Genomic DNA, 12631 nt, shown 5'->3' with positions numbered 1-12631 from the left:
TCAAAAACATTATCAGTTAAAGGTATAAATGTTGATCCTGAACCTGATTATAGTTGCATATGGTTATGGTTAATGTTCATCTTAATAATGTGCGATATTGATTAAAATGTGATTCATATTTGGACTAAACTTAAATGTTTTTGTATGGCCTCTCATATGCATTCAGGATTTGTCTTAGGTTCTTCCTTGGCAAATTAGTAATAACATAACACAGTTAGGGCCTGTATTTTTTAGTGATGCAGAATTATCCTATTTTTTAGTTTCTTTCTTTATTTTTTTATTTTTTGGGGGCTTCCTCCCAGATTTGGGTGGATTAGTGATCCTTGTGTTCTTCAACAACATCTATAGATTGGAGCAAATTGCCAGCTAAACAAAAATAACAGTAAATAGGTCATTGATGGGCTGTAATTTCTTATTATCTTTATTCTTAGGTTTTTATTATACATTTTGTTGTACAAACCATTTAGTGCCATCTTAGCTTAATGGTTACTTGCTTATTCCATGCAGTATTTTCTTTCTTATTACAAAACCAAATATCATTTCTTTTTTTTCTCCTTTACTACATAACTCCTTAAGTAACAAATTAGAAGCCAATGGTTATAGATGTCTCAGCTCACAGAAAACTTGCAATCAGATGTGTTAATTTAATTTATTTTGGTTTTCAGACAATGTTTTCTTAAATCATTTGGGAGAAGTTTAAGTTTTGGTTTGCTTTGGTTTATAAAAACATCCCTTTCTATGTTCCTTTTTAAATGTCTATATCAACTTTATTTATTCATTTGATTTAGGGCAAAAAACATAAATAAGTCAAGGGGGGAATAATTTTACACAAATCAGCCAAAGCGAAATTTGATTCATCAATCAACTAAACCACGTTTACATGTAGTTCGAACATACCTGCTTCGAATTTGGATTGCATGTAATTCGAATCACATAGATTCGAATTACTCACTCACACTCAAAGCAACATAATTCGAATTCAGCTGATTCGAATTAGGCAGTAACATGTAATTCGAATCAAGTTGATTCGAACTACTTCCATGCACGCCATTCAACGTAATTCAAAGTGGATTAATTCGAACTACACCTGAGTATTTTTTTTATAAATTTTTTTAATAAATTTATTTAAATTATACCACAAAAAAATATTTTATTCTATACAAAATAATTTAAAAAATGGCTTAAAAGATGTTAGGAGTACTATAAAAATTTGTAATGTTCTAATGACTTAGAATATTAAAGAAATACTCTACATAGTCAACAATAATTTAAAAATTAAAATAAATATAGTTATAACCACTATTTACCTAAATTACTAGAATATTACAAACTTTTATAGTACTCCTAACATTTTTTAAGCCATTTTTTTAAAATTGTTTTGCATAGAAAATGGCTTAAAATGGCTTAAAATGCCCTTTATTCTATGCAAAACAATTTTTAAAAAAATGGCTTAAAAAATGTTAAGAGTACTATAAAAATTTGTAATGTCCTAATGACTTAGGACATTAAAGAAATACTCTACATAGTCAATAATAATTTAAAAATTAAAATAAATATATTTACCTAAATTATTAGAATATTACAAATTTTTATAGTACTCCTAACATTTTTTAAGCTATTTTTTTAAATTATTTTGCATAGAATAAAGGGCATTTTAAGCCATTTTAAACCATTTTCTATGCAAAATAATTTTTAAAAAATAGCTTAAAAATGTTAGGAGTATTATAAAAGTTTGTAATATTCTAGTATTTTAGGTAAATACGGGTTATAACTATATTTATTTTAATTTTTAAATTATTATTGACTATGTAGAGTATTTCTTTAATGTCCTAAGTCATTAGGACATTACAAATTTTTATAGTATTCCTAACATTTTTTAAGCCATTTTTTTTAAATTGTTTTGCATAGAATAAAGGGCATTTTAAGCCATTTTAAGCCATTTTTATGCAAAACAATTTTTTAAAAAATGGCTTAAAAAATGTTAGAAGTACTATAAAAGTTTGTAATATTCTAGTATTTTAGGTAAATACGGGTTATAATTATATTTATTTTAATTTTTAAATTATTGTTGACTATGTAGAGTATTTTTTTAATACCCTAAGTCATTAGGACATTACATATTTTTATAGTACTCCTAACATCTTTTAAGTCATTTTTTTAAATTATTTTGTATAGAATAAAATATTTTTTTGTAGTATAATTTAAATAAATTTATTTAAAAAAATTATAAAAAAATATTTAGGTGTAGTTCGAATTAATCCACTTCGAATTACGTTGAATGGCATGCATGGAAGTAGTTCGAATCAACTTGATTCGAATTACATGTTGCTGCCTAATTCGAATCATGTTGCTTTGAGTGTCAGTGAGTAATTCGAATTTATGTGATTCGAATTACATGCAATCCAAATTCGAAGCAGGTAGATTCGAACTACATATAAACATAGTTTGATTGATTGATGAATCAGATTTTACTTTGGCTGATTTGTGTAAAATTATTCTCCCCTTGCTTATTTATGTTTTTTGCCCTTTGATTTATTCTTAATTTTTAAGAATTAGTAACTTACATGAGCCTTATTCTCTTAATACTTTTCAATACTTCATGTATTTAGTGAAGATTATTTTTTAATGTTTTTGTGTTGTTTTTTATTTGATTTTGATATATTGTTTTGATTTATAACAAAAGCGATTGTTATTATTATTTATTACTGAATTAGGATCCTGCGATCATGAAAAGACGTGATGCCTTTAAAAGAGGCTTAAGTTATACTAGAGTGTATAAGTTAAGATAGATGCAATTGTTTGGTCTAAGTAGATATTAAATAGAGTAGATTTATGTTGTTCATGAATTATTTTTATCATATTTTAGTCTAGATTGTGGATTATAAATTTGATGTATTTAGTAATTTTTAATATTTTAAATTTTATATTTCTATGTAGATATTGTGAGTGTTTTTTGTATTTATTTGAAAAATTAATCTATGTTTAATTCTTTTTTTATACTTTGTGAAAATATAATTATTTATAAAAATTAGGTTTTAATAGTGATAAATGTGAAATTGGTAAAAATTTATAATTATAAGATTAGGAATAGTACTGATTTAGCGACCGATTTAGATTTTTAGTTCCGCCATTAGCGACCGATTTCATCGGCGACTAATTCAGCAACCAAAAAGTTGGTCACCATTTAGCGACCGATTTACTCTGCGACCGATTTAGCGACAGAAAATTTGGCCATCATTTAGTGACAGATTATGTTAGGGACCGATTTAGCAACCGCTACTCTTTGGTGAGAGTTTGGTGATCTTGTTCAAAAATCGGTCGCTAAAATCGGTAGTTAGTCGCTAATTTCTAATTAGCAACCAAGATTTTAGCGACCACCAGAATCAGTCACTAAATTGGTCATTATTCTGGTAATTTTTTGTAGTGAATTAACCTCTCACAAGAAACTATCTCCCTATATGTATACATATTTATTTGTGTTTTATTTAATTATAAATATAAATATAGAATTATTCAATATTTTTAATAGAATCGTTAAAATGGGTTAAATTATTGGGCCAACCTATTTAAATAGGTGAGTTTTGCTTTAAAATTAAGTCGGTTTAAATTTCAGGTTAAATGGACTAGTTTGCAAGCTAAAGAGACCACTCATTTAACTTTTTTTTTTACATTTTTTTTTAAAAAATTAGCACTTTGGGCTAATATTTAATTATTCTGTTGGTTCCTATAGTTTTACCAAATTTGTAATTAGCTAGGTCCCTATACTTTTTTTTTCAATTGAGTCCCTATACTACTTTTAATTTTATAATTAGATCCTTTCTAGTGTAAAAAATATATATTAAATTTAACTGAATATTTCTTTGCAAATTAAAGGTATTCATAATTAAAAATCTAATTAGATTTTTGACCGAATATATTTTAGGAAAAAAAATCTTATTAATTTTAACGTTTTTGGCATGAAAAAGACCTAATTACAAAATTAAAAGTAGTATAAAGACCCAATTAAAAAGAAAAAAGTATAAAGATCTAATTAAAAATTTAGTAAAACTATAAAGACTAACCGAATAATTAATTTTTTTATTTGACCCAAAAATCCAATTCATCAATTAAAAAAGATACTCTTTATTTAAGTTTTTTTTTCAATTAAAGTATTTTTTGTCAAAATATTTTTAAAAATTAAAATAAATAAATAAATAAATTAATACATTTAATTTATCAAATTGGCCATAAATAATCTGAAATAAAAATTTATAGTCCATAAATAAAATAAATCTAAAGGTGTCAGCTTGTTTATTCTATAAATTTAGCTAGGTAGACTAAAACTAAATAAGCTGAATTGACCTGCTTAATTTCTAAGTAACTAATTTTCTGTATTTTTTTTTATATAATATGATACCTTATATTACTTGTGAAGTTTGTCATTTGATTTTCCCTCACAACTGAGTGGAAAGTAATAAAATAGATATAAAAAAAAATAAAGTAAACTTAATTATTTCGAAAACTATGTCAAAAAATAAGAACTGTTTCACGCTTTGGAGTTTAATTTTAGACAATGTATGTAGGACTTAAAAACAGGTGATTTTAGAGAATATGCATAATAAGATTGGCAGACAATCATATTGTTAAACGTATATTTTATTTAATAATGTAAACTTTTAAATAAGTAATTTCATTATATATACTAGCGATTTAACAGTGGGGCGCTTTTTTATTATTTTTAAGAAATTAATTTTATTTTTTTTGTTAATATATTATTTATTTTATAAATTTATTAGATAAATATTTTTTTATTTTAATATTAATGTGACTTTATTTATATCATATTTTATTAAAATTAAAATTATTATAAACTAAAATAAAGTTCAAAAAATAATGATAATAATATTATCCTGATTTAAAAAGAGTATATGTAAATCAAAATACATGTTAATTATTTATAAAATATAATTTTTACTTAAATGTTATAGATATTTATATTTATCTTCATTGTTTTGAAATAGTAGACCAAAATATGGATCTGAATATGAAGAGGCCTTTATTTTTTTATAAATAGTAGAAAAATAGAATAAATGTGAATGCTTATTTTTTTTGTTTTTAAATATCAAATTATAAGAATAATTAATAAACAAAATAGGAGAGTATAAAAATTTTGTATCTGAAAAAAATCCTTTATAATTCATTATACATCTTCTTATTAATAATTTATTGAGTCTTGAAAAATTGTCAGATTTCTTAACCATAAAAATAACTATATAAATGCTTTAAGATTATTCAATTAAAAATTGTGTGCAACAAAATCAAAATAAAAATTTTAAAAAATTATTTACAAATTAACTATTTATAGACGTTATTAAATTTAATTATTTATTTTTAATAGTATTTAATTTGAAACCGAGATAAAAATTTATATTCAAATAAAATACTTTCTATCTTCATGCATAATTCTAATTGTTAAAAAATATTTTATTTTTTTTTAATTTTATATTTAATTTTTTAAATTATCTTTAATTTCATTATTTTTTTAAAATTATTAATTTATATTTTTATTATATTCCATTACTATATCTACTATTATTCTCTATACACATATCTGTCATTATTTGATTGCCATTATTATATTACCTTGTTCTCCTTTTTTCATTTTTTTCTTCTCCTTTCACCTTCTTTTCGTCTGACCGTAATTAATTATCACTAAGTATTATTATCGCAACTTTTAATTTTGTCTATCACTTTGATTTATAACCATCTATTCTATTAACTTTTATGAGTTGTTGAAATTTTGTTAAAGAAGACATAAAACATTTAATTTTTTTTTAAAATTATCAAAATTTGATGTCAGTAATCCTAAAAAATAATATCAAAATATATTATTTTCAACTAAAATAATAAAAAATAATATATTATTATAAGTTTTTTAATTAATAATTATAAATTTAAGTTGCAATTTAATATGATTAATGAGAAGGAGAGATCAAGAAGACTTGGAACTTCTATACTAAATCAAGTAGTGCTGGAAGCAGTGGCTTTTAAGCCTCCGCCTAGGACACGAGCTGGTAAAAGAGGGCGTGTTTACTATTATACACAGGTATGTCCATGTAATGATGCTTGTAATAGTTGCTATTGTATGCCTTTAGCTTAGATGTTTGTATGAATCCCTGTTTGTTGTTCTGTTGCCTTTATTTTTAATGCCGAAGTATTGCCCTTTGCATTTGTTAAGATGTTAAAATGAATAATATATTTTACTGGTAAAAACTTTTACCAATGAGAACATGAATGATATGATTAATTCCAACTGGATCAATTATGAGGTGGGTTGTTTCTGCTTGACATACTCACAAGTCATGCAATTTAATTACTTGTTTCAAATACACTCTTGCTGGGTGTTGTTCCCTTGCAGGCTGCTATGTGGGTGGGGATTTCAAGTGTTTGGTTCATAGAATAAGTCAAGTGATTCTTGCGGATCTGAAATAATTTTAATTGTTCTGTTTTTGGTTGGTTTTGTGTAGTGCAGTTCAAGTTTGAGAAAATTTATGCTATTATGAAATACAACTATTCATATAATTCTAGTATTATATAATTCACATTCTACTATTCACTATTATATAATTCAATTATTTAAATTAGGAAATTACTGCTATCATGAAATTCCCTTGTTTTCAATTTGGCTCTTTTTTTTTTTGTAATTCTGAATTTGTGCACTATGTATAAGAAATGCTTGATTACAAGTAAAGCAAGTTGATTCTGTCTAGTTGGGGTAAAACATACATCTTTTTTATCCTCATTAAGAGCTTCTTTTGGGCATTTCATTAGGAAAAGGGAAACAATGACAAATCTGGAGTGAGTACTATCTGGCAGCATCAAATTTGCACCAATAGGACTAACAAATATGCTCAATAATGGAGGTGTAATTCAAGAAGTGGAATATGTTGAGGGTGTTGCTATGCTCAAGGTTAAGGGTGATGGCCAATTTTTGGCTTACTCAAGTGAACCTCCAAAGAAGTTCCAAGTGAATGGTTCTGATGTGGATTGAGTGGCTTCCTAATGGCAAATTGATGGCTAACTTTTCTTGGATTCAAGAGGATCATGGTGTTTGTGATTTAGCAATTTTCTTCTAGTTTTTATTTTATAGGATTGTGGAGTGGAGTTTCTTATTTTAAAGTCCTAATTTTTCATTTTTAGTTTAGGTCCAGTTTGGGTAAACAACTTAAATAAGTTCTTTTGAAAAAAGAGTTTAACGTATGAGGACTTTTATTAATAGCAGTTTATAAATAAATTATTTTGTATTTGGATTTTTAGTTATAAAAGTTCTTATTTTAAAGTTGTAGCGTTTTAATAAATAATTCAAGAACTTGTTATAACTAACTATAAAAATAATAGCAAGCTATATAAAAATAAAATCACATGTGAAAAAAATAAAATTAAAACTGAGATTTCATATCACACATCATGTTAAATACAAATTTAATAATAAAAATAGAGTGATAAAATGATAAAAAAAAATAATTGGAAGAAATATATGAAGTAGGTGATTCAGATGGAACATTGTTTTAAAATGGTGTTGGAAGGTCAATACTTTCATTAGATAAATCATTACGTGAAAGGTCAAAAGCATCTTCACAGAGCCAAAAATAAAATCAAAGTCAATTTTTCTAGAAAAACGATAAAATGACTTATCGAAGGGGAAGTCATATATTTCTACTTCTTCAAAAAGCTGTGAATTAACTTGAATTAACTTCTCGAAAAGTTAAAAACTTTTTTTTAAATGGTGCCAAACATTCGTATGGTGACTTTTCATAATTCAAAAAAAAAAATAGCTTCTGCTGTTTATAAACAGGCTTAGTCTCGAATTCTGGTTTTGCATAATAATCAATATTGTTCATAGTTTGGGATTGGTATTATATTAAAACCATTCTCTTATGTTGTTTTTATTTTTTATTACTTAATATAAATTATAATTTCTATTTTCTTATCAGCTTGTTTTCACATTATTTCTGCATTTATTTCTTTCTTCACATAAATTGAACAATAAAATTGAACTCAATAAAAACTACATTGTTTGATTTAGAAATTCTTTTTCCTAACAGTATATTTTAGTATCAAATTTTCAATTAAGTCACACATACTTTTCTCTTTTATTTCTTCCTTATAATATCTCCTCCTTAGTGTCAAGTTTTTCTTCGCATTTCCTTCGGTTTTTTTTTTATGCTCAGTTTAAAGATTTCAAAAAATAAGTGTTGGAAATATATTATAATTATAACCCAAAAAATAAGTGTTCATCATCGTTCCTTGTTCCACAAACAAGGTTGCCATCTAGGCATAGACAGCAGCAAAAATGATTCCTGAAGCCCAAATTGGGAACATGCAGAGCAAGATCTTCAGTTCCTCAACTTGTGTCACAGTGCACAGTCTCCATGGATCATGGTAATAATCAATTTTGCTCTCAGCATCAGACACTATAGCTGCTTTATCGAGGCACCTACATTGCATTTAAAACAAAAAACAATTGGAGTTATAGAAGGTGCTGAGCAGGAAAACCTGTTCTGAAGTTAATTGGCCTGTGAAAAATAAAAAGGGCAAAAAGGAAGAATTCTAAAGCAGCTTGGAACACTTGAGCCATTATCAATTGCATATCACTACGTCCCTGCCAGATGAAATACCACACTGCCTCTTTTTAACTACTCTTTTTTCTTCCCTGTTCTTAGCTAATCCAAAATCTCATATCACTAACTGTCAGATGAAATACCACATTAGCATTTTGGCCCTTTTCATGTTCATTTATGATTTACTATTATAACTTTTTCTTATTGACTTTAAGTATTGTTCTTTACAGTTTCAAAAGAAAAAGAAAATAAAAAATAAATATTTAAATTAATTAAATAATAATAAATTATTAAAAGATTAGACTAAAAATTAAAAGAGAACTAGCATTTCTGGTATGAAAAAGTATTGGGAACAACATTTAATATATCATGTATTGCACGTTCACTCCTTCGATACAAAAATGAAGAATAATATAAAACTAAGATTTAATTATTTAAGCAGCATTAGCAAGAAGATTATCATTAGCAGAAGCACCATATGAATATTCATGTTTGACAGCCTTCAAAAGGAGACTATCATGTTCAAGTGCCATCTGAATCGGCAATGATCCAAGTCCGTTCGCCATGGCCAGAAGCATCTTCTTTGTTTCCTTCTTGAACTCATTCTTATCTATCCTCCCATTCATGTCGTGGTCAAATTGCACGAACAGCGATTCGTACACACGCGCCACCTCCTCGGGCTCGCGCTTCACATCCACGCCGAAGTGCGTCTCCATCACCCTCAGCCTCTGCAGTTCCTTCACCATCTCCTTGTAAGACAGAAAGCCATCTTTGTCCGCGTCCAGTTGAGCGAAGAGGTCGTTTACTGACGCGGAGAAGGCCTCCTCATCTTCAACGAAGTTGGCGATGGTGGTGCCGTCTATGATTTCTACGCTCATGGCTGGTGCTTGATTTTCAAAAATCAAAATCAGCTTAATTAGGGATTTTGTAATTGTAACAATAATTAGAACTTAGAAGAGAGACTAGTGAGACTTTTATGTTTTGTTTGATGAAAGGTGGGTCTAATTTAAAGGGTATTTATAGGAATAAGCAAACGTAATATCTTATTCTGAAATTGAATTTAGAAAAAGAAAAAGTATCTGTAATAAAGAATTTCCCTTTTTTAGTTGAAATCTGTTAATCTTTTAAATTTTAAATTTAAATTTTGATCCAAATCAAAACAAAATAAAAAATTGATACAATATAGATCGCAATCTTTTGAAATAAAATTAGATTAGATTGAAAAATTAATTTGTTGAATATGGTTTGGGATGGCGGTTATGAAGCATATACAGGAATGAAAAATGTGTTTGAGAATGTTCCCATCTCGCGTTGAAGAAACGCTTTTGATTTCTTTATTAATGTATTATTGTTCTCAATTCGCATGGTGTGACCGTTGTTTTGTTTTAGTTATAGATTTTGAATTTGAGTTAATTTAATCTAGAGAAAGCTTAGCTTGACGACCAAATTTAATTCAAGCTCAACTTTATATTATTCCTTTGTTCTTTTAATACAGGAGTAGCATTAGGACTTTATTTTTTTATTTTTTAATTATGGGAATCTTTTTTATTTCGTCAGTGTGCACACATTTAATTTTTTTGTTTCGGGAAGGTATTCTAGGATATCATATATTCTTTGACGATCTTATTATCGCGAAGAACATTTCGTTTTAAATTATTCGATTCATCTGCATTTTAGGCTAACGGAAAATTGAACAGTTAATTTCTTTGGTTGAGTATTGGGAGACAAGCTAATTCAGATCCCCTAATTTAGTCAAATATATATCAAAAAAGTATTCTTTAGTCAAATAAATTGGGAACTTTTGGTAGAAATCAAAATTGTGTAGGCGTAAGTAAAACTTGTCCGTACCTTGCTGAATGCTGAGTTTAGTGGGCTTGATTGCATCTATTAAAAAAAAAAAAATCTAGGAAATAGCAATTTTGTTAAATTTTAGTTATGTAACCAGTAAAAAAAGTAAGTTATTGGATAAAATCTCATACCAATCTCACACCATTAAAATTATTTTGATAGTTATTTGATGATTACAAATCATAAAAATTGTTACCCCCTAAAATTTCTAAAAAAAAATATTGTGTATAGTACCATCAGTGACGGAGTCAGAAAATTTTAAGAATGGGAGCAAAAATATATACACTAAAATAAATTTTATTAAGTATTATTAATTATATAAAGATATAAAAATAAAAAAAATCAATGAACACTTTTATTTTTAAAATACTATTCATTATATATAATTTATAAATAATATTTTTTTATTTCTAAAACTTGAACTTAAAATATTTTAATTAAATTATAGATAACTTGTTATCTTAACTAATTTTTTTATACACATTTAATAATAAAAGACTGACTCAATTGGCACATTAGCAACTAATGAGACACTAGTATTTATAATTTAAAACTAAAATTATATATAAATACTATAAAAATTAAATCTATATATAAAAGTATGTTTATATAAAATAATAGAACCTTAATTTGCAATATTTTTCTTTCTTTCTTTTTTAAATAATTAAATATGTTATATATTTTTTAATTTAATTTTGATATAATGTTAGATAAAAAATTTTGTTTATCTGTTTAATTATGTATTATAATTAAAATATTTTGTCATTATTATTTTCAAAAATAAAAAATATATTTTAAATTAGTAAATTAATCAATTTATTTTAAAATTTTATATGCAACACAGGTACATATAATAGAGCAAAAGCTAAAAAATAAGTAATAAAGATGAATAAATTGAGAATAAAATAAAATATATAAAGTCATGAAGAGAATAAAATATTAGATTAATACCTAAACTATAATTGTTTGAATTAAAATTTGCAATTAAAAATATCAAAAAGAGAAACAATGAAATTGGAAGATACATAGAGTCGTAGAAAGTTATATAAAAAAAATATAGAGAATTTAAATTTTACTTTTTGATGAATAGAAGATAATTATTAGACAAAGAATAGAAAAAAAATGTTAAAAATATAAAAATAAAAAAAAATTTAAAAGAATAAAAAAGTAACGGCACAAAAACTAATTTAATTAGGTTAAATAATAGTTAAAATAATAGAGAAATAAAAAGGTAAATTTGGGATTTTAGCCAATTAAATTTAATTTATTTATAATGGAGTCATTTAAAATTTAAAATAAAAATACATTATATATAATTATTTAAAAAAAAAAAAAAACAAAAATCCAATGGGGGCAAGTGCCCCCTCTTGGTTCTTACTAGGTCCGTGCCTGAGTACCATAGTATAATACCCCGATTCTTTAGTTGGATGTCAACGTGTCAAAAGTCAAAAGACCTTAGTCAATAGTCATCGGAGTAAAATGTGTGCAAACTTAATTTAATTTACTCCCGTTGATTGCCAATCAAATTTGAATGGTATTATTATTAAAAAAAAGTTACATGAACCGTTAATTATTTATAAAACTATTATTTATATAACCAAGTTAGCTGGATTCTGTGATTAACAGTAATTATATACAAATTAATTGTTCATGTAGTATTTGGGTTAATAAACGGATTTTCTTTAATTAATAAAAATGCTTTATTTTTTAAATTAAGGTCTACCGGTGTACCTAATATTAAGATAGTACTAATATTTTGGCAAACATAAACATGTGCAGATTCAGCCAATAGAATTCAACTAACTAGTTAATATTATTACTACCCACTGAATCCTCTCCTGCGTCGCGTCATTTGATGAATCAACGCAGCCGTTCGTCTGTCCTATGGTGATAATAGATATTTTTTTAATGATAAATTTAATGTTTTTTTTATTTTAAGTGGATGTTATTTTATTTTTAGAAAGATATTTTTTTGATTTTAGGGAATTTTTTTTTTTTAAGAATAATATATTTTTTTAAATAAAAATTGTTTCTTTTAGAAGGGTGACGTGAGGGCGAGAGCGCGGTACGATGGAAGATAGCCATGCAAGAGAGGAAGAGGCGACACCGACGATAAAAAAGGAAAAAGAAGATTAGAGTAGAGACATAACAAACAATAGTGTTAAGATTCTGATGTTTCAAAT

The 12631-nt window shown here is 25.8% G+C and overlaps 1 protein-coding gene and 1 long non-coding RNA gene across 2 annotated transcripts; one reads left to right on the top strand and one right to left on the bottom strand.

Annotated features, from left to right (window-relative positions):
• The first annotated feature begins 5964 nt into the window (after positions 1-5964).
• LOC112765419 (uncharacterized) lies at positions 5965-7283 on the top strand. Its single transcript, XR_003183771.2, has 2 exons — positions 5965-6085; positions 6811-7283. It is a non-coding gene; the product is annotated as an uncharacterized lncRNA (long non-coding RNA).
• Positions 7284-8232: 949 nt separating this feature from the next.
• On the bottom strand, positions 8233-9608 carry LOC112767190 (uncharacterized). The gene is made up of 2 exons (XM_025813075.3): positions 9076-9608; positions 8233-8476 (listed from the first exon to the last, which is right to left on the bottom strand). The coding sequence occupies exons 1-2, from the start codon at positions 9476-9478 to the stop codon at positions 8454-8456; spliced, it is 426 nt and encodes a 141-aa protein (XP_025668860.2). The 5' UTR covers positions 9479-9608; the 3' UTR covers positions 8233-8453.
• Positions 9609-12631: the final 3023 nt, after the last annotated feature.

This window comes from Arachis hypogaea, chromosome 17 (assembly GCF_003086295.3).
Source record: "Arachis hypogaea cultivar Tifrunner chromosome 17, arahy.Tifrunner.gnm2.J5K5, whole genome shotgun sequence".
Classification (NCBI taxonomy): Eukaryota; Viridiplantae; Streptophyta; class Magnoliopsida; order Fabales; family Fabaceae; genus Arachis; species Arachis hypogaea.
The sequence above is the reverse complement of the archived record's forward strand: the minus strand, read 5'-3'. Positions and strand labels throughout refer to the sequence as shown.